Genomic DNA, 22,798 nt, shown 5'->3' with positions numbered 1-22,798 from the left:
GAGCATCGAGCGTCAACCCAGGGTGCTGAAGACCCAGGTTTGACACCCCAAGGTCACCCCGGCTCATGCGTGGGCTCATCTGTCTTGAGTGCGGGGTCACCAGCTTGAGAATGGGATCACAGACATGATCCTATGGTCACTGGCTTGAGCCCAAAGGTCACTGGCTTGGAGCATAAAGTCTCTGGCTTGAGCCCAAGGTTGCTGGCTTGAAGCCCAAGGTCACTGTCTTGAGCAAGGGGTCACTAGCTCAACTGGAGCCCCCAGGTCAAGGCACATGTGAGAAGCAATCAATGAACAACTGAAGTGCTACAACTACAAGCTGATGTTTTTCATCTCTCTCCCTTCCTGTCTGTCTCTCCTACTCCATTATTTAAAAAGAAAAAAAAAGTTATCTGACCCCCAAGCCCAGTGGAAGGCCTCAAACCTAGGTGTCCCAGAACTACTTCTTGCCCCTTTGTCCCATATAAGATGGTGCTGAACGCAGAAGAGATTCTGATGATTGAGTGACCCCCTCAGAGAACACTCTGCAGTTCTAAAATAGTCTGTCGAATGCAATAAGCTAGAAGGGAAAACAAATCTGAAAATCTGGAAGGCACTAGAAATATAATAGATGGGGACATAAAAAGCTAATAGCATCTACAGCAAACTTCATCACTATTGACATGTGGAGCCAGACATCCCGGGGGAAGGAGGGGAGCTGTCCTGTGTACTGTGTGTGGGACGCTTAGCAGCGTCCCTGGCTGGATCCAGTAGCACTGCCCATGCACAAAACTGTGACAACCCAAAATGTCTCCAGACATTGCTAAATACCTCTCAATTGAGAGGCTATTATGAATGTAGCAGGTTTGCTGTCGACCTAGGAAAAGGGCTGTTTGAATTTCTTTGGGTGCTTAGAAAAGAAAAAACTCCTATTGAAAATTACACTGCCTAACCAGGTGGTGGCATAGTGGATAGGGTGTCAGACTGGGACACAGAGGACCCAGGTTTGAAACCCCGAGGTCGCCAGCTGGAGCATGGGGTCACTGGCTTGAGCATGAGATCATGGACATGACCCCATGGTCGTTGGCTTGAGCTCAAGGTCTCAGGCTTGAGCAAGGGGTCACTCGCTCTGCTGTAGCCCCCCAGTCAAGGCACATATGAGAAAGTATGAACTAAGGAGCCACAACGAAGAATTGATGCTTCTCATCTCTATTCCTTCCTGTCTATCTGTCCCTCTCTGTCCCTGTGTCTCTCTCTGTCACACAAAAAACTAAACTATACAACCCTGGCCAGCTAGACCAGCTAGTTAAAGTGTCATCCTGATATGCAAAGATTACAGGTTCAATTCCAGGTCAAGGTGCATACAAATATCAACCAGTGAGTGCATAAATAAGTAGAACAACTGATGTCTCTTTCTAAAGAATTAAACTAAAATTTAAAAAAAAATGACAAAACACTAAAGTGTACATGTCAGGCAAGCAGAACTATCCCTACCCTGAGTTAGGGTCGTCTAGGGTGCTTCTGTGGCTTCTGCAAGAGAACAGTGAGCCAGTGAGCCACATTTCAGTTTTCGACTTCCTTTCAGTAAGTTAGTAATAATAGCACAGGAAGAGTCATTAGGATCTAAACAAAACTGGAAAACTCAAATATGACAGCTCATCTCCCCAGTCGGCAACCCACGTCCTCCCTACCTCAGAGGAGCCAGGGTACTGACTGCCTCTTCCAAGTTATATATCCTCCATGTCCTTCCCCCGCCCCACACCTGGCTGGGCCGAGTGGGCGTTCCTGGGAGGATCATGAGAACTTGAGGATCACCGAGCCATGCTGCTCCCATCTCTTTTTTTTTTTTTTTTTTTTATTTATTCATTTTAGAGAGGAGAGGGAGAGACAGAGAGAGAGAAGGGAGGGAGGAGCTGGAAGCATCAACTCCCATATGTGCCTTGACCAGGCAAGCTCAGGGTTTTGAACCGGCGACCTCAGCACTTCCAGGTCAATGCTTTATCCCACTGCACCACCACAGGTCAGGCGCTGCTCCCATCTCTTTTCAGGAAATTTCATCCTTTCCTGAAGCAGGGAAGTTGCTGCAGGGACCTAGCTCCCTGGTAATCTCCTTGTCAATCAGATACCTGCCTTATCTGCTGCTTGTAAATGTTTCCTGCTCCATCGAAATAATCTGATAACCAATATGGAACTTTTAAAACAGGAAAAGCAAATCATTTCAGGTCAAATGAGTTATGAGTCTTCACCCCCACCAGTAGAGGGTGTGTTACCAGCCTTCTGGTAAGGCGAACAGGTTGTAACCTGTGTTATTATATAGGACTGCAGATGCTCCCGTTCCCCTGCTTCTCCCACAGGGTGGCTAACAAAACACAGACAGGCTCCTTCACTCCCTCTGGAGTGCCTCAGTCTACACCAGGAACCAGCCAACTTTTCCTATAAAGGGTTCTAGAAAGACGACAGCTAATGCTGAAGGCTTCGCGGGTCACCTGGTGTCCGTTCACAACTACTGAACTCGGCCACCGCAGCACAAAACCAACACAGACAACATGTAAACGAATGAACATGGCTGTAGGCCAATAAAACTTGACAAAAACAGGCTGTAGATACAACAGTGCCAGGTGGATACCGGAAATATAGCGGAGGAGGCCACTCGGTAAAGTCCATGGCTCTCTAACCACTATGCTGTACACCTGAAGCTCATACAAAGCAATACTGAATGTAAACTGTCATTAAAAATTTTTTTTAATGTTTTTAATTTTAAAATTAAACTGTGAAGACAGGCTCTGGGCCACATCTGGCCCACAGGCTATAGTGTGCAACACCTGGCTATATAGTTCGCCTAAGCCAGAGATGCTCTGACTGTTGTGTAAGCACAAGGTACACGTGGGAAGCATGGGGTTCACACATTCAAACCCTACAGGGGCCGTGCGGTAACGTAAGTCAGTCGAGTCCTCGTTCCAGCTTTTGTTCTCCACATTGGATTAAGGCATGGGTCTTACAAAAGACGAACTGCCTGTCCCTGGAGAGTGAGTAGCGGCCCTGGCATTCAGCCTGGCAGAGCTCGTGCCCACCCTCTGGGAGCACATCCACTTGGCTCCAGGGCCCAAGGCAGCGAGGCAGGCCCGGCCCATGGCGCTGCCCGACCTCAGGAAGATGTCAGCAATCCTACTGGCTCAACTGCTAATACACCGCCCCTGCCCAACAAAGGACTTCTGTGAAATGTCCCAGTTTTTAAAATAATGCACGGACCCAACACAGTAAGTCCTAGCCCACCCATTTATGATAGATAGGTACATACCCTGTACTCAGAGGTGAGGAGAGGCCCCATGATTCCTTTGCCATATATGATCAAAGTATACTTCGGGCTATTTTGTCTAAGTCTATTAGCAACTATTTCTCAATCCTTTGATAAAGGGAGGGAGGAAGTGGGAGGGAGGGAACTGCCAAGGTCACAAAGCCAGTTCCCCAGATGCAGTGGGGACTAGAAAGAGCCCGGTCGCGTGGTCTGCAACATTCTCCCTCCAGGGGCACAGTCCTGAGATCTCTTCTACCAGGACTGAAGGTGACAGACAATCCGGAGCATGATCACAGCCCGTGTCTGGTCACCCAGGCTCTGTTATTTTTCTCACCCTGAGTATGTTCTGCATTCACAACCTCCACCCTGGGTCAAACTCTGGGAAGACGGCAGTCCACGGACACTGGCCAGTTTTGTGAGGCTGAGCATCCGGAGGGGACCACAGACTTGAGGTTTCAGTGTCACAGACGTGGTATTGACACACGGGTGGGGAAGGGAGAGAAAACAGTGTGTGAACTGTCCGAGTTGATCAGCTTCTGGAAAGAGATGTGAGCCAGTCCTTAAAGGACAGGTCGGGGCTCACAAAGGGCGAGGGCGTGTGCCTGTGCGGACACCCAGGGCGGAGGCACAAGGAAGGGACAACATCTGCTTAGTGACGCAAGGAAAACTGGTAGGAAAGTGTCTGCCCAGGAAGTTAATGACTGGCTAAAAAAAGGTTTCGGGATTATCTGTGGCTTTCATCTTTCTTTCTTAGCCCTTAATTTAATCGCAACTGCTGAGGTAGCTCCTGGGTGACAGGCAGACCTAAGCTCAAAAGCAGCTTCTTACTCTCAGGTCTGAGGAGGCAAGGTAACCTCACTGAACCCCTGTGCCGTCTATAAAATGGAGATGATTACAGACCTCCCTCACAGGGTTATTATAAACATTAACAGAGAAACCTGGAAATAGGCGGGGAAGGAGGAAAGATCTGAAACTAATATAATGTCCTATGTCAATTATAGCTCAGTTTAAAAAAAAAAATAGTTTTAAAGATTAACACAGAAAAGTGATTACAACAGGACACAGCATACTGCAAAAGCACTACTTTTGGTTTCATTATTACCAACACTATTAAAAGATGGTTTTTTCAAATGGCAATTCCCCCAGAAATTTATTTAGGTCCCACCAGTTCCTTCTCCTCTAATAGGATTAGACCAGCACTGTCCAACCCAGTGGCTACAACCACAGACAGCCACTTACATGTAAATTCAATTAGAAATTCAGTCCCTTGGTCACATTTGCCATTTTGCAAGTCCTCAGTGGCCACACATGGCTTGTGACTATCACACTGAACAGCACAGGTCCAGGCTATTCCTAAAGCTGTTGTTAAATTACTGCACGTACGGTTTGTGTGATCATTCCGCTCAGCGCAGAGCCTGGCTTAATTTTCGTTATTATTATTTATGTCATTTGGTTCAATTCATCTCAACAACCTGAGGAAATGAGCAGGAGGAGTGTCATTATCGCCATTTCAGCAGCCGGGAGGACTAGGCACAAAAGAGGTTAACTTGCCCACAGCCACGGAGCGAAGCAGCGCTGGCATTTCGCTATATAATTTGGGAATGGAAATAGATTAGTGCGCAGAAACGTCCTCTCTCACAGTTCTGGGCATTTAACCACTGCTAGGTCTCTTCCCGTGAAAGCAATCATCTTGTTTTTATTCAACCTCAGATCCCCAGAGCCCACTTCAGCATTCTGTACACGTGAAATGCATGAACACATCTGAGGAATCCCTGCCTAAGTGGTACCAGAACCATGGGCCATTCTGTCCCCTCTGGTGCCAGGAGGTTTGGCCTCACAGTCCACAAAAGGACCTCGCATTGTTTTCAATCAGAACTCTATCTAGCCTGCATCAGAGAATTTTAAAGCTAGAAGGTTTCTTTAGCAAGACCCAAGATGGTCAACAGACGTTCATATCGAGTTGATTGGTCCCCGTGCCCAGGGAAGGGGGCTCTGCTGTCCAAGATCCATGCACCACGAGAAGGAATGGTGACTAATTACCAAAGTTTGCCACGAGCAGGGGGCGGGGAGAGCAGCTGTCTCTCACCACAGACCTACACCCATTATTTTACAGATGAGAAAACTGAGACCAGAAGGGAGCATGCCTCGGCCACCCAAACCCCTCCAGGCAGAGGTGAGAACCACCCTGCTGGCATGGCCCAGGAGGGAAAAACCCTCCGGCCACATGGGGGAAACAGCCCTAAAGTATGAAACAGCCACCCCAGGAATAGCCGCTCCCCACTACAGCACAGAATCTTCATCTCATCTGGGTCACTGCCCTGTCCCCAAACCAGATCTGAACACCCGCCAGACATTTCTACACAGGCCCATTCTGAGCTGCCCTTTTTTTTTTTTTTGTCCTATGCCAACGACAGCCGGAGTAAGGCAGACAGATTGCTTAACGCCAAGGACGCCGGCTCTCAGAAAAACCCGGAGAACCTACAGTACTTCTCACTGCGGCTCCATCCCCCTGCTGTGCACACCATTCCCGGTGGCCCTTTACCTGCTCCTTATTGTTACTGTTCAGTAAGCCAGGTTTCTTTTTCTTTTTAATGGGGCTTGCTGATGTGTCCTGTGGCGAGTGGCCATTGGAGGAATGTGGAGGGCTGGGGAACTTTCTTTTCTGGGCCGTTCTTTCTGTGGAGCCAGGATCTGAAAGAGACACAGGACCACATATTTGAAAGCAGTCAGGGAGGCCCAGGCCCCCTTAGGGAGGGGGCGTGAAGGACACAACACAATTCGTCCCCAAAGCCAATGCCATTTCTGTGTTACCCTCCTTCTAGAATACACCCACCCACCCACCCTCCCCTTTGTTACCTATCTCAGAGGTCAGACCATCTTTCTTTGGCCTACATACCATTTTTGTAAAAATTTTCATTTGCTGCCAAAATATAAAAATTGGGAGACCTCACAAAATAACTTAGATTTTTGGCTTTTCTTTTCTTTTTTTTTTTTCCCCCCCCCCCCCATTTTTCTGAAGCTGGAAACAGGGAGAGACAGTCAGACAGACTCCCGCATGCGCCCAACCGGGATCCACCCGGCACGCCCACCAGGGGCAACGCTATGCCCATCCTGGGCGTCGCCATGTTGCAACCAGAGCCACTCTAGCGCCTGGGGCAGAGGCCACAGAGCCATCCCCAGCGCCCAGGCCATCTTTGCTCCAATGGAGCCTTGGCTGCGGGAGGGGAAGAGAGAGACAGAGAGGAAAGCGCGGCGGAGGGGTGGAGAAGCAAATGGGTGCTTCTCCTGTGTGCCCTGGCCGGGAATCGAACCTGGGTCCTCCGCACACTAGGCCGACGCTCTACCGCTGAGCCAACTGGCCAGGGCTGGCTTTTCTTTAAAAAACAAAACAAAAAACCAGATCAGAGCATTCTAGGGCCTATGGCAACAGACAGAGCTGAACACCAGCCAGTCATTTTTTACGTGAAAACATGCCCTTCAGTTTGCCACAGTCCCCACCCTTCCCTGATCTGTGCTGACAAGGCGATGACCAAGCTACCATGAGCTGTCAAGAGGCACCAGTATCGTCCTTATCCCATAGAAATATATTTCTTCTCCACATCCGTTCCTGATGGCAAAAGCAGGAAACCACGCAAGATACACCAGGAAGGCCACACGTTTAAGAAAACAAAGGCAAACATACTTCTTTGTGGAAGACAACCCTTACTCACGTTTATCAGGCTAACAACATATAAAGAACATAACCTACAGCCCGGGCCAGCTAGCTCAGTTGCTTGGAACATCATCCCAAAGCGCCAAGATTGTGGGTTTGGTCCCTGGTCAGGGCACATACAGGAAGTGACCAATGGGCACACAACTAAGGGGAACAACAAAATGAATGCTTTCCTCCCCCCCCATTCCTGTCTCTGTAAAAATCAATCAATGGGTATGGGTGGGTGGGTGGGAGTGTGTGTGTGTGTGTATCTCACCCACCAGAAAGTTATGGCCCACCCACCAGTGGGCATTAGGTTTGCAACCCTCCTCCATAAGAGATTGACACAAATTACATTCTCACTGATTCTCATCTGTAAACTGTCACCCTCACCTTTGTCAATCCACTCTTTTCTATTTTAATTCTCCTAGAATCTCATTTAAACACAAATACATTTCCATCACCATCCAATCTTCACCTGCAAACCTGTGCAGCCATTCCATGCCCGACAGCTGTCTCGTTAGCTTAGGGAAGATACAGCGGCGCGGCCTGCACACCACACGTGCTGAGAAAAGCAAGCTACAGGGAAGAGCTACGCGGAGAGTACAGGTGATGGGATGGGACATGAAATCCTGAAGGATGATTATCCCCAAAGATAGGCCTGCCCAACGTTCCTCCTCCAGTTTGAACCTCAGGCGAGTCCCAGCACGCAGGCTGCTCGGCCTGTCACCGTCCTCCGTGTCTGGACAGGAGCCGCTGGGGGCAGATTCACAGGGTCCAGCCTGGCCACATGCAAGGCCTCCTCATGGTTCACTTTGGTCTGAGAGGTGGAGCATACTGCGTCACGCTCACAAAGCAAGACAATGAGCTGCTGTGACAAAATCCTGTCCCTGGGATGGCTCTCTCCAGTCTCCCCAGACGGGCTTCAGGAAAATCCTAAACCCACGGGCAGGGTCTCTGTGGAGACACAGCCCTGAGAGGAAATTAAATGCTAACCACAGGTACCTTGAGGGAGGGAGAAGGGACCCCAGAGTTCGGGGGCACAGACATCAAAACAAAGGCCTAGAGAGCCCAAGGGGTGGGGCCAGAGGCACATGACGGCTAGTTAGTGAGAAAACTCACTCACAAGGGGCGGCCAGGATTGGCACATTCCCCAGGAAAACGAGCCTCATTCCCACCAGGATCCTCACCCCATCCACCTTCCAAACTCTCAGTCTTTGACCCCAGTCTCCTCGGAGCACAGTCTACAGACATCACAGAGGAGCACAGCACACACAAGATGACCCCTCTGCAGCACCGTGCACCAAACCTAAGGCTGGACACAACCTCAGAGCCCACGAAGAGAGGACCGGTCTAATAACACACTCCAGCCACACAGTGTGCCTTTTTGCAGCCCTTAGGAGGAATGAGGACCTACCCATGCGTTGATGTCTGATGATCTCCAAGCTTCTCCATCGGGTTAAAAAGAAAAGCAACACATGTCTAGCACCATTAATGGACCAAAACACATAATCCCCCCAAAAGCTGTAATATATGTCTCCCTGCTTGCATGAGCCTAGAATATTCCTGGATGAACACAAAAGTGCCGGAAGAGCTCCCAATGGGATCTGGTGGTTGCCTCAGGGGAGGAGAACCTGCTGGGTGTACTGTGCCATGTGCCTGGACAACTTACCAAAATAAAATAATGAAGTGTTTAAGAGGTTCAATTTCATATTAAAAAAAAAAAAAGGCAGTAAATGCAAACCAAAGCCAGTAATGAGCGGATGGCAGAGGTCTGATTCAAATTTTTAAAAAGTCACCATATGGACAAAATTGGGGCTGATCAAAGAAAGGTGTTTGGAATTTGTTCTATGCAGATCTGATAAAGCCACAAATCTCTGCTCAGGTGTCTGGGGATCGGTGTTTAAGAAAGTTGAAGGGCCTGACCTGTGGTGGTGCAGAGGATAAAGCGTCAACCTGGAAACGCTGAGGTCGCCGGTTCGAAACCCTGGGCTTGCCTGGTCAGGGCACATATGGGAGTTGATGCTTCCTGCTCCTCCCCCCTTCTCTCTCTCTCTCTCTCTCTCTCTCTCTCTCTCTCCCCTCTCTATAATGAATAAATAAAGTCTTTAAAAAAAAAAAAATTCAGAAAGTTGAAGGGCCTGACAAGGCGGTGGCGCAGTGCATAGAGTGTTGGATTGGGATGCGGAGGTCCCAGGTTCAGGACCCCGAGGTCGCCAGCTTGAGCGCGGGCTCATCTGGTTTGAGCAAGGGGTCACTCGGTCTGCTGAAGGCCCGCGGTCAAGGCACATATGAGAAAGCAATCAGTGAACAACTAAGGAACCGCAAGGAAGACTTGATGTTTCTCATCTCTCTTCCTTTCTGTCTGTCTGTCCCTATCTGTCCCTCTCTCTGACTCTCTCTGTCTCCCCACTCCCCCCCCCAAAAAAAAAAGGTGAAGGGAACTTCCAGATGTGTCCCAGTAGAAGCGACATCCTGGCCAGACAAACACTGAAAGCAACTGGGCAGTGGTTTTGATTTTGTGTGTTCTGCTCCATTGGTGGGTAAATTAGGAAGGCAGAAAAGTGCATGAGGAAAGACACGCCAACGGGAAAATCAGGGCGTGCTGGGGGGGAACAGAGTAGCATGTTCTGATGTTTCTCACTGGAGCACGCACTACTGGATTTTGGAAGGGACGGCTCTTCCCCACTGCAGAGGACCTCAGCACCCTCCCACTCAATGACATCAGCACTCCCAAACGCTAGCAACAAAAAGCACCCGCACAGGCCTCCCAAACACTCCCAGAGGAGTGCTCCCGCTGAGCAGGGACGGCCCCGCCCACGCCCACGGTAGTCAACCTCTGAAGCCAGAAACGGCACCAGTTCCCCCTTAGGCAGTCTAAGTTGGTTCCCATCCTAGCTGCAGCTGGGAACTTGCTAGAAATGCATATTCTCAGGTCCCACACTGGAGCGGCAAAACCAGAAATCCTCGGAGAGGGCCCGGCCATCTGTGGTTTTTAACAAGCCCTCTGGAGGACTCAGGAGCACGCTGGTTTGAGACGCTCTCAGTGTGCTGTAGGGGCTGGACTCTGAGTTCTCAAGTCTAGAGAATCCTGTCCCACCCAGATAAGCCAATCTCCTCTCCTTCCCCCAACCACTACTTGTGGGGTTGGTTCAGGACTGAGGAAATAGAAATCAAGCGAGGAGACCAGGCAAGAGAATAAAGACAGCCAAAGAGGAGACAACTGCAGGCAAGTCTCCACTTCTCAGGGCCCCAGGGCCACACCTGTAAAACGGGAGGAGGGGAGAGAAGTAGCCAGACCAGCACGTCTCACCTGGAGCCCAAGAATGCACGGCCGGGACCCATGATCCATGTGCCACCTGCTCTGGACGTGGAAGCGCTTTCCTGGGAAGAACCATGCCTACTCCACCTTCTCCAGGGGTCATCAGCAGTAGAGATGACAAAGTGCAGGGCTAGGCTAGAGGATCTTACAGTCCCCTTTGAACTTTCACATTCTTTAATTCCACGGAAAATAAAGGGGGCGGCATGGAGAATTACTAGAAATGAATACACTCGTAAACAATTTACAGCTAAGGAGCCCACAAGGAAACAAAAGGAGTTTAAACAGGGGACCCACTTGGCAAGATGAGGACTCTGACCCAAGGCTGCCCGTGCCTCAAAGGATCCCAACCTTCTAGTCTCAACAAAATATATATAAAGAACTCAGTTCTGTTCCTGGTTACAAACACACCGGAGTTAATAAGACTTTGGCGGTTGCATCCAAAGGGTAGAAATTTAATAGGTTCCCAACACCAGGCACATCTATCAACAGCAACAGCTTTCCATGAAGGCTCTCAGGGAGAAAAATTGGGCAATGGCGGCCTTCAGAGGGATAAGACAGCACGTCAGCATTCTGACATAAAAACCCACCCACCGCAGTGGGAGCCAGGCCTGTCGTGGTGGTCAATCGGTGAGTGCTATGGACCTCACGGTAGTCATGGTAACGAAGCTGCCTTGAAGACCTTTTCCAGAAAGCTGAGTCAAGTATTTTTCTTCCTTCTTTAATGATTTAATTCTGACGAGGATGTATTGCTAAACGCATTTCATCTATGAACCTGGAACAATGACAAACTGCCTCTGTAGACTGAATCACCAGGGAAATGGTTCACCCTTGATCTGCAAGCCCTTTCTGGGAGGTAGCAGGACCTGCGATGCCACTGGGCTGGCCCAGAGGCAATCGTCTGCTTTATGCCCCCACCCTCAAAAGTAAGTCTGGCTGTGAAGCAGTTAATGTGGGCGAGGAAGGAAAGCAGAGCAAGGAAAAGGACAGAGCAATGACTCAGGAAAACGGCTTGGCATGGAGCACGCCCCCTCCTTGTGACAGTTCACTGAAATCTTAATAATATGGGAAGGTCTCTGGGTATTAGGAACCGAGCATGTGATAAGATGGCTCCCGAACCAGTGCCTTGTGGACCCCAGAAATAATCCTGCTCAGCCTACTCCTAGGTGCACCTTGACTTAAAGGACCCCGTACTTCAAGATAGATAACCCAGCCTCCTCCCTTTCCTGAGACGCAGTATTAACAACTAAGACTTTCTTTTATTTCATACAATGTACCAGGCAGTGTTCTAAATGCTTTTCAGGTCCTTCCCTCTAAGCCACTGCCCTAAGGTCACACAAGTGGCGGGGCTGAGATTTGAACCCAGACAGTGCGACCCGGAGGCCCATGCATGGCCTCACGCCAGGGAGAGGCTTCTCTGAGCTCTGTAGCAAGATGACTTCCTAATTCATCTGTGGGTCTGTGTTTTAAGAGCACACTCTCATTTTGCCTTTTTCTTCCTCTACTGTAGATGGTGGTATGGGGTGGGGGATGATAGGGAGTTCCGAGAAAGACAGGGAATCCTGTTTGTCCCTCATTGATGATGCACACCAATCTCTCAAAGACCGTCCCCCAGGAAGCATGTTCGCCTCCCAATCTTCCAATGGTGGCACCAGAACCTGACCTGTGCCACAAAACAGGCTGGGGGACACTCTCCATGGCCATCTCCCCTCCTGACACCCTTTCCCATCTCCATCCAGGTGTCCCAGACAGACCACAGCAGTTACCCCGCCCCCACCCACATCCGGAGCCTGAGTCACAGCACTCACAATTCTCTAAAGGCTAGGAAATGACACGCCATTACAGGGAATTATATCCTCCAGAAGGGAAGGGCCCCAGCTGAAAGGCTGGGGCCCTTCCCCCACAAGAACCAGCCTGTGATGTGTTTTTGTGGGTGTTAAATTTCCTTAATGATGTCGACAGCAAAGACTCCTGAGGCCTGAACAAAAAAGAAACTCCGTCAACAGGCATCATGGGCCACAGAAGTAGGATGAGCAAACCGCTGGTTGTCCGGAAATGGACAGACTCAGGCAAACCAGGATGAGTTTGGTCACCCTCTGGAAGTCGAGCACATACTCTGCTCAAGACCTGGTCCAGGTGACACAAACGGTGTCACAATGGTCGGGAGCCTAGTTCTGCTGATGCCCAGCATGGGGCCTTAAGAAAGCTACTGAACCTCTGTGCCAACATTCTGCCCTAAGGCAGACATCGTAGTACCTTGTAGAGTTAGAGAAGAATTGAATGAGTTAATTCATGTGAAGCCATTAGTGTAATACCTGGCAAAGAGTATGCATTCAATAAAAGGTAGCTATTTTTTAAAACCAACAAGTATTCCTCCTCATCTTCTTCTTCTTCTTCTTTCTTCTCCCTCCTCCAACACCCTTCCCCCAAAAACAATGCTTGGTTTCTCAGACAAGCATGTTAAATTAATGCAGCAGGTTTGATGTTAATGGAAGTGCCAGGCTATAAAGCGGAGACCGTACTAGTCCAGGACATGATCTCTCCATTTCCATCAGATCATCGAGTTTCCTCGGGTACCTGTGAAGGCAGGGGCAGGGGTAGAGGCCTGCACTGGCTCGGGCACCAGTGTAGTCGCCAGCCCTCCCCATAGCCTTTTCAAACATGACCTCACAAAGCAGAGCATAGTTGATCATTTCAAAAGCATTTCCCAAAGACAGAGCAGGTACTCAGACAGGCCTCCCTCCCCAGGAATGTCAGGGCACTCTCCAGCCAGTAATTACATCATAATAAAACAAAAGCCCTGAACTTCCTCCAGGCCCAGAACAGAAATGAGAAATCAGAAGCAAAAGACTGGGGTTGGGGTGGGGGCATCGTGTTCCTGACAGTAGAGAATGCCCAAGCCACGAGGAACACAAGCAAAAACAACCCTGGAGCAAACCATCTGCTCACACACAGAACATCTCCGGGACCCACGGCATCTGGGAGACAAGGCCACAGCCTCCTTCAGAAAGGCTGCTCTCCGGCCTACGCTGGGCTTCTAAACGGTTCTCCACCGCATGTGAATGTGAACTTCTCAGCCAGATCCGGAAAAGAAAGGCTGGAATAGGAATGAGGCAGTGGAACAAAAGGGTCACTCTCAATGTGGGTAAAGGTCAATGTGCCAGGAATCCCGGGTACCTCGTTGGCAAAGCAAGCGAACCGGCAGGTAACCCTAGTTAGAGGGGCGCTTACCTGCCATTGAGATAGCGCTGCGGCTCAGAGGGCCTGGCCTCTCTTTGACAGAGAACAGAGGCTCACACACTGCAGACATTCCTGCTTCCGGATCCTCGGCGGCCTCTCCCAGGGGGAGGAGGAAGAGGCAGAGGACAGGCTAAGAGCCACTACTTACCAGGTCAGCCCTGGCTTGTTCGCACTGGGTCTCTCCCGAGGGGCGGGGGGAGGGGGGCAAGGACACCCTCACCTCTCTGCCATCAGGCAGTCTGGGGCAGGGCGACGTGCCTTCGTGTTCCGGGGCTTTCGGCTCTAATTCATCACCCTGGACAGACAGGCGGCTAAGCTGAACGTCTTCACTGCACTGCACTGAACAGCCATTTATTTCACCGGATGTGAATAAACACAACTTACATTTGTTCTGCTGGCTGGAGTGAGGACAGCAGAAGGGAGTGGGGTGGTTTGCAAAGGTGGTTTTCGCTTTTTACTAATCATTTATTGTTTCAAATTGTCTTTAGTTCTATTGAGCCTCTCCTAGAAATGAGAAAACCATCTATCTTCCTACTATTTATAGTCTCCTTCCTTCTCTCTCTCTCTCTCTCTCTCTTTCTCTCTCTCTCTCTCTCTCACACACACACACACACACACACACAGAAATGGTGATTAAAGGGTACATTCATATGTAAAAGACGAACTTCCAAACCCTCCTGGCAGGACAGAAATTGCTCCAATCTAGGGAAAAGAGGCTGATTTACAAATGAATTCGCTGTTTGGCCCTCAACAACTAGAGGCAATTGCAGCCACAGCAGTCCTCTCTCCCCCTCCGCTGGGATGAGGCCTTCTGGAAAAAACAACATCTCAACAGTAATTTCCTGACTCAAGGATGCCAAGCTTTTTCAAATTTTGCCCAGAGAGGGGAGGCAGGACCCAACTCCTTACCAACCAGAAGCCACCGCACCCCACCCACCCCCTTCCGCAGGCCCGAGGCCCCGAAGGCTGCATCCCACGTGTGTACATATGTGAGGCCCTTCAAACAGCCAAACCACCACCGGGAAAATGTGGAATAACCGGTTGCCTTTGGCCTTTACATCCCGGCTGGCCGAGGAGAGTTTCGCAGGAGCCGGTTCTGGTGGCTGAAACCCGTTTGCATTATTTATCCGGGCTGTGGGGACTGAGGGGACTGCGGCGCCCCGCCCCACCCCCCAGATCAGGTTCGAGAATGCTCAGGTGCTGGTGGGTGGCTTGCAAATTGCAATGGGGAACTGCAGCATCAGAGGGCCCATTCGGAAACAAAAACCGACTCCGCGGGCGGCGGCTGAAGCAGAGAAGCAGGCTGTGAGCAGAATAGGGAACTACGGAGGCTTCAGGAAAAGGCCAGATGAAGAAAGAGGTGTCTGCTAATAACCAGGCACCCCCACGTCCTGGGTGGGGGTCTGGCCCGCTCTAAAAGCCGCCATAATTAATGAAGGCAGGAAAATTCTCTAAAGCGCCAGGGAAGAAGGGACAGACCCTCTAAGGTCACCTCATCGTGCTCCTGTTGGGGGAGGCGAAGATTTCAGACCCATAATGTCACCCAAATTACGCTGCTCAAAAGGCTGCTTACCATCACCCAGATATCAGTGGGGATTCTAAGAATGTGTCCTGTGGCCCAAAGGCCCAGGAGTGCCCAGAGGAGGGTCAGTGTAGCCACTGCAGCACCCCATGCGGAAGCCAAGGATGAGAAGCAACTTCACTGTCATCAACGGGACGGAGATGCAAAAAAACTCGTGATGCAGCCAGAAAATGGAATAAAAAGGGAATCACGTCTCTATGTAGTAGTGCACAGAAAACCCAGGAGTAAAGAGGCCAGAAATAGAACCTGGTGAAAGAAACAGGGGCCGAGGGGGCTCTGGGTTTGCAATTTCCTGCAGAAACCCCTGGGAAACCAGGAGCACTGGGCTCCTTTTTGAATTCTTTCTGATCGCATTTTTTTTTTATTCATTTTAGAGAGGAGAGGGAGAGACAGGAGAGACAGAGAGAGAGAAAGGGGGAGGAGCTGGAAGCATCAACTCCCATATGCGCCTTGACCAGGCAAGCCCAGGATTTCAAACCGGGGACCTCAGCATTTCCAGGTCAACGCTTTATCCACTGCGCCACCACAGGTCAGGCTTTCTGATTGCATTTAATTAAGATTTTTTTTTTTTTGAGAGAGAGAGAGAGAGAGAGAGAGATAAGAAGCATCAACTTGGCCTGACCAGGTGGTGGCGCAGTGGATAGAGCGTCAGACTGGGATGCGGAAGGACCCAGGTTCGAGACCCCGAGGTCGCCAGATTGAGCGCCGGCTCATCTGGCTTGAGCAAAGAGCTCACCAGCTTGGACCCAAGGTCGCTGGCTCCAGCAGGGTGTTACTCGGTCTGCTGAAGGCCCGCGGTCAAGGCACATGTGAGAAAGCAATCAATGAACAACTAAGAAGTCCCAACGAGAAGCTGATGATTGATGCTTCTCATCTCTCTCCGTTCCTGTCTGTCTGTCCCTATCTCTGCCTCTGTAAAAAAAAAAAAAAAAAAAAAGCATCTTGTAGTTGTGTCGCTTTAGTTATTCACTGATTGCTTCTCCTATATGCCTGGGCGGGTGGGGGGGAGGGGGCGCTCAAGCCAAACCAGTGACCCCTTGCTCAAGCCATTGACCTTTATGCTCAAGCTACTGACTCTGGGATCATGTCGATGATCCCATGCTCAAGCCAGCAACCTCAGGGTTTCAAACCTGGGACCTCAGCATTCCAGGTCAACACTCTATCCACTGCGCCACCACTGGTCAGGCTAAGATACTTTTTAATGGCTATGGGAGAAATGGATGATAATATTTAATATTTGGGTGATTTTCACTATGTACCAGGCACTATCCCATCCAGGGACAACACTGCACCCTCGGCCCCTGACACAGAGAAGCTCAGAACACACCCCTGGCATTGATCAGGTGCCACTTTTAAGAGGTTCAGGTGTTTAAAACAGTGTAATGCAGTGGTTGGTTCTCAACCAGGCCCCTCAGGACACCCTTGGCAATCTCTGAAGACATCTTTGATTGTCACAACAAGACAAACAGAGGGGTTGCTACTGGCATCTAGTGCATAGAGAGGCCAGGACAGCTGCTAAATACCGTACAGGGCACAGGACAGCCCTATAACAAAGAATGGTCAGACCCAATCTGTTAACAGAGCCGAGGCAGAGAAACCCTGGTGTCGAGAAACCTCCAGTGAGCTGTCAGGCAGGTCTAACCTTGTGTAAATACACACACCACCCACAGAGGCATCGTCATCCATTAAGTAGGAAAATGATGCCCAGTGTTTCACCTGGCAGCCTGACTTCAGATGCCAAAGACAAGAAAACAATGGGACCAGTCAGTCAACAGTCCCTGAGCAACTACTGGCCACCTGGGCTACTGGGGAACTGTGGAGAAGGACACTGCCCCTGTGGGAGGACTGCCAGAAACAAATAATAGTAGTAATAGCTATCTTTTGTTGACTACTTATCTGTAGGGCACTGTTTAAATACAAATACCGACTTACTTATTCTTCACTACAGTTTCACAAAGAGGTCAGGACTAAGTATCCCCATCTTACTGATGAGAAAACTGAGGCCCAGGGGAAAACAAGCTCATGAAGTGGCTCGTAAGCACAGAATGAGCAAGAATATATTCAATATAGAAATATAGAGTAAGGAGAAACTGATTACAGATGGACAAAAAAGCAGAGCAGGCGAAATACAGGGACTCGCAAGTGCACCCGGGGGAGGAGAAGGGATAGAGAGGGAATTATTTCTCTATTTCTTTTCCCAACAGGGCTCATGCAAGTCTCAGATACTGTTTACTAAGAAGCTACTTTACGAATCCCCCCAAGAATCCATGAGGTAGGAGGGGCATTTTTGGACGCATTTCATAGGTGAGATTCAAGAGAGGCAAAGTCAGCATGCAGGTCAAAGCAGCAGGCTGGGTCGCTGCCCCCTGCCCCACGCAGAACACCCGGGTTCAACTCCTAGCCAATGCACTATGATGTCCATGTCCTGTGCCTGACCTGTGGTGGCACAGTGGATAAAGTGTTGACCTGGGATGCAGAGATCGGCGGTTCGAACCCCAGGCTTGTGCAGTCAAGGCAAAACAAGAAGCAACTACTATGAGGTGATGTTTCCTGCTCCTCTCCCTACCTTTCTCTCCCTGTTTCTCTCTTTAAGATCAATTTTTTAAAAAAGGCAGCATGTGGGGGACTCCATCACAGCTGAGTACCACTCCTCAACTGCACCAGTCACCTGCCTTCCCTAGGGTTATGAGTGCCACCTCATCATTCTCCATCACTAAGGGTACACTTGGTGTGGGTCACTGTCAACACAGTACCACAGTTCAGTGCGTTGGCTCTGGAGCCACACCCTTGGGTCAGAATGTAGGCTGTGTCCTTCAGCAAGGTCCTCAGCCTCCCAGTGCCGCAGTCAGCCCAGCTATAACTGCTAGAATGCTCCTAAAAGAATTGTTAGGATTAAGTGAGACAACGCATGCACCGGGAACAGCGTCTGGCGCAAAGCACCACCAGTGATTACTGAATACGATTCCCTTGCGGGCAAAGGAGCCAAGGCAGAGAACAAACAGTAACCCAGAAATCTCAAACCAGTTTCCCCAAATCTTTTTGTATCTTCACCTTGATTTGTACCAGCCTCGCTCTTGCAGGGCTGTTTCTGGAAAAGGTTCGCTGATGAGAATCACACACTGTTTAAGTCCTCTCAGTCTGGCACAGGTTCAACCACACCAGGTTCCAAAGCCCTTCAGGGCTCAGGATTTCCACCGGGATCAAAGCAGACTGTTCCAGGTGGTTCCAGGTGGCCCCCGGTCCCAGTCCCACCTTTCCAGGTGGAACTTCATCCCCAGGACTCCCTCCAAAGGCCCTCACTCTCCTCCCTTCTCAAAAGAGGCTCAGGAAGACTGGGAGGGAGCAGACCTCAGAATCCCAGTACTGTAACCTGCAAATCACACTGAGAATGCCCATCCCGGGTTAGGATGAAAAGCAAGTGCTCTGCAACGGAGTGCTCCTGCCCTGCCCGGTGTCCCTTCTGCCTGTTCTGACTCAGTCCAGCCTCTACAGCGGCCACCCGGATCCAAGCCCCCGTTCCTCTATAGCAGTCTTCTTCAAAACCACACCAGGGAAGCAGGCCCTACAGAAAACCTGCTCACGGGGCTTGCTTAGGTACCCACCCTCTTATTCAAGACCTGCAATGCCCCCAGGGAACTGGCCCTGCTCACCTATACTCCTCCATTCCCTCACCCTTAAAACACAAAGGCCTCAAACAAGCTAAACTCATTTGCACTCGCTGGCCCTTCCATCTAGAATGTTCTATGGCTTATTTTCTCATAGTTGGCCATTTGTCAGCTTTTGGCTCAAATGTCACCTCCCCAGAAAACCCTTCCCTGGCCATCCCAGCCTCCAGCCGATTTATTACATCATGTTGAAGTCTTTTACTTTTCCTTCACTGCAAATTGTTTGAAAATGGCGTTCCTTTTTGCTGGTTCACTTGTTTTTTTTTTTGTATCCAGAATGTGAGCTTCAGTTTTTCTTGCTTTGCTGGGGGGCCCAATGCCTGGCACACGGCCTCACTCAGGCACACATCTGACCAGCCACATGTGTGAGCAACAGGCGAGGGTTAATCAAATCTTCGAGGTGTGCCCGACAGACCTGACTCACAGGAAACTCCAGTTTTCCTTCCCTAGTCTCAAAATGTCTCACAGCAAAGCAAGAAGGCAGGAGGGTTGTGAAGTCACAACAGAGAAGACTACACAAAAGGCAGCCTAGCCCTTTCAGAGTCCGAAAGAAACTAGAGCAGCAAATTCCCTTTCCACCAGCACTAAGCCATTCTCATTACTTGCCTAAAAGAGCAATTTCCCCAAAAGTGGGGAATTAAGAATTTACATCCTGAACATGATGGGCCAGCCTATGCAGCCAATAACACAATTACTGAGAACCAAAGGGGGGAAATTCGGGTTTATTTGGACCAATCATTTCCTAGCTCTCTCCTTTCCTCCTGCGGAGAGCTATTGTTCTAAGCTCATTCTGTGTTTAAGAAAAAAGAATGACATTCTCCAGGGAAAACACTATCTATACTCCACACTGGGAAAGCCCCTCACTGTGATGACCCTTTAAACCAAATATTTTAGTCCAGATTCTCTGCTGTTTCTTTTTCTTATCAGACCCTTTTAAATCTGAGGATCTCTTTTCAACACATCCCTTAATCCCTGAGATGAAGGCTAGTTTGAAAGATTCACATTTGTCAAACACCTCTCATCAACTACTTGAGTATCTGGTCCCAACCCAAGAAATCACAGCCTGGTTCGAAAAACTACTGTGAGGCTAGTTAATGAAGTGACAGACAAAACTAAGTTCGCCTCATTCAGAAGAAGGCCCTTGCACCAGCTGATGAGATGCTCCCAGGATTATCAGTCTAAGACAGCAACATTCAACCTTTTCCACATCCTGGTACACATAAACGAATTACTAAAATTCTACAGCACATCAAAAATATATACTATTTTCTACCAATCTGACCCTCAAAAAATATATATATTAGGCAGACAGGGGTCCTCAGTTACAACACAGTTCCGTTTCTACGGCAGTGACATAGCCTGAATTTTGGTTTAAGTCGAAACACACCCTAGCCTAAGTCACTTACCTATCCCCTAACACAGTTGTAAAATCATAATCAAGAACATAAAAACACAACTAAGCCACAGAAAAAGGAAAAGGACATAAATATACTGTACTGTACACTGTACTATAGTAACAGAAAAAATGAGTAAAACAAAATTCCTTACTGCCTGACCAGGCGGTGGCGCAGTAGATAGAGCATAGGCCTGGGACACAGAGGACCCAAGTTCAAACCTCCAAGATCGCTAGCTTGAGCACTGGCTCACCAGCTTGACTGAGGGGTCACTGGCTTGAGTGTGGGATCATAGACATGACCCCATGGTCACCAGCATGGTCACTAGCTTGATCACAGGGTTGCTGGCTTGAGCATGGGATCATAGAAATGACCCCATGGTCACTGGCTTGAGCCCAAAGGTTGCTGGCTTGAAACCCAAGGTCACTGGCTTGAACAAGGGGTCACTCGCTCTGCTGTAGCCCCCCCCCCCCCCGCTAAGGCACATATGAGAAAGCAATCAATGAACAACTATGGTGCAGCAACGAAAAATTGATGCTTCTCATCTCTCTCCCTTCTGTCTGTCCCTCTCTCTGTCTCTGGCACACACACACACACACACACACATCCTTACCTTTATTAGGAAATTCACTTGCTGCTTTCTTATCTCCACTAACAGCTTCACCCTGCACTTTAAGGTTATGCAAGTTGTCATGACGTTTGAAACACATGAACCAACCCCTACTAGCCACAGACTCTTCACTCCCTTCCCCTTTCACTTTTTATTGCCTCAAATAATCGTTTAGTCTTGTCCTGAATCGACATTAGACTAACTGGTATATGCCACTGATGCTGGTCTTCCAGCCCCCAAACCAGCAACCTCCATCTCAGTCATTATGCCCCTCCGCTGTTTAGTAATCACAGTCGGTTTCATAGGGGCTGATCCCTTTACATGCTCTAGGATAAGGTCTTTTACCCTTGATAAATTGTTTCTATAGTGGAGTGGCTAAGGCCTAGCACGTGGTCAATGTTCAACACTGATTCTCCTTTTTCTGATCTCTTTACAATGTCTAATTTCACTTCCATCGTGGTGGCTTTCCTCTTCTTCGAAGCACTACCATCTGAAAACTCTGACATTCGTTTAGGAGCCAAGATAATAAAAAGTCACCAAACAAAGCAACACATGGAACACTTGCACTTTTAACAGTCCAAAATGGTGTAGGTAAGCGTGCTGGGGGACGCCAACCTCCTCATTCACACCAAGTTACTGTGTATTCTTCCGCCGGGCACAACCAAACTAGTTCGCCCACCTAGTCCATAAATACGACTCTAAATTTAAGCGTAAGCCGAAAAAACAGTCACGTCTCAATTCTTTTATGTTTTCATGGGAGTGAGCATTGTAAACTCGAAATGTCATATGTCGAGACTGTCGTAACCCGAGGACTCCCTGTAATTTTGACTCATTTACACAGGATGGCTATTGTGTTGTGTTGGCCGTAGTCTTTTCCATTTGACAATCTAAGAGAAAAGAAGTCAGTGTCTCTGATTGAATAGTCAGGTATTACATGTTTTAAAAATTCTCATGGCACACCGGTTGAAAATCCAGTTTCTAGCTTCTCTGAAACAAACAAAGGAATTGGAAGATCCAGCCACACAGGGCCCCCCATATCCACAGAGAACAATCCTCCAGCCTGCCCCCTTCGGAGGGAAAGCAAAATTCCCCTCTGCCAGGGTCTCCATTATTCTTCACTTTCAGATAATTAAATCTAAACTTGAAAGTCTCTTACAGGCAGAGTCAAGTGGAGAAGGCGATAAAGGCAATGAGAGATAAGGGATGCTTTGCTAGAATGGCCAAGTTCTGGAAAGTTCCACCCCATCCTGGGTTAAGCTTGTTTATATTTTCAGATACACAGAAGGGGGTTAAGGACAGATGAAAAGGGCAAATTGTTAACACCCATGACCTGGCAGGAAAGGATCTTAAGCTTCTTCTTGGTATACTCTGGCTTTCTTCAAGGGATACCCTGATTATCATTTGAAAAGAAAAATCCAATAACCCATTTTTCCCCTTAGATTTAATTAGTTTCTATTTCTTGGAAGATAATTTTATTCAAAAAAAACAAAAAACATTTATTGAGCAGCTACTATAAAATCACCAGCCCCATGTTTGTCAAAGAAGTGATGGAGACCCGATCCCCAAATCAGTCCAGAGAAGAGACACGCAGGTAAATGAACTCTACAAGAAAGCATTTTGAAGGCTGGGGAGAGGGTGGGTCAGCATATCCTGTGGTATTTTCCCCCAGCCAGTGCCAAGATGCCAAAGGGCCTGATAGAAAGACAGTTCAGTGGGGCCTTGATAAGAAATATCAACTTGGGCCTGACCAGGCCGTGGCGCAGTGGATAGAGCATCAACTGGGATGCGGAGGACCCAGGTTCAAGACCCTGAGGTCGCCAGCTTGAGCCCAGCTCATCTGGTTTGAGCAAAAGCTCACCAGCTTGGACCCAAGGTCACTGGCTCGAGCAAGGGGTTACTCCGTCTGCTGAAGGTACACGGTCAAGGCACATATGAGAAAGCAATCAATGAACTAAGGTGTCGCAACGATGATTGTTTCTCATCTCTCTCAGTTCCTGTCTGTCTGTCCCTGTCTATCCCTCTC

General features: G+C 49.1%; 1 protein-coding gene across 23 annotated transcripts in view; it reads right to left on the bottom strand.

Annotated features, from left to right (window-relative positions):
• ZMYND8 (zinc finger MYND-type containing 8) overlaps nt 1-22,798 on the bottom strand; it is a 122,407-nt gene that overhangs the window by 77,971 nt on the left and 21,638 nt on the right. For 22 of the 23 annotated variants that reach the window (XM_066234211.1, XM_066234217.1, XM_066234213.1 and 19 more), the window contains one exon: nt 5,817-5,965. In XM_066234211.1, the coding sequence (XP_066090308.1) occupies nt 5,817-5,965 (149 nt within the window). Of the gene's footprint in view, nt 1-5,816; nt 5,966-13,515; nt 13,635-22,798 lie in introns of those variants that run through there. The other variant, XM_066234215.1, reaches the window with a different exon arrangement.

The sequence above is a fragment of the Saccopteryx bilineata genome, chromosome 6, assembly GCF_036850765.1.
Source record: "Saccopteryx bilineata isolate mSacBil1 chromosome 6, mSacBil1_pri_phased_curated, whole genome shotgun sequence".
NCBI lineage: Eukaryota > Metazoa > Chordata > Mammalia > Chiroptera > Emballonuridae > Saccopteryx > Saccopteryx bilineata.
The sequence above is the reverse complement of the archived record's forward strand: the minus strand, read 5'-3'. Positions and strand labels throughout refer to the sequence as shown.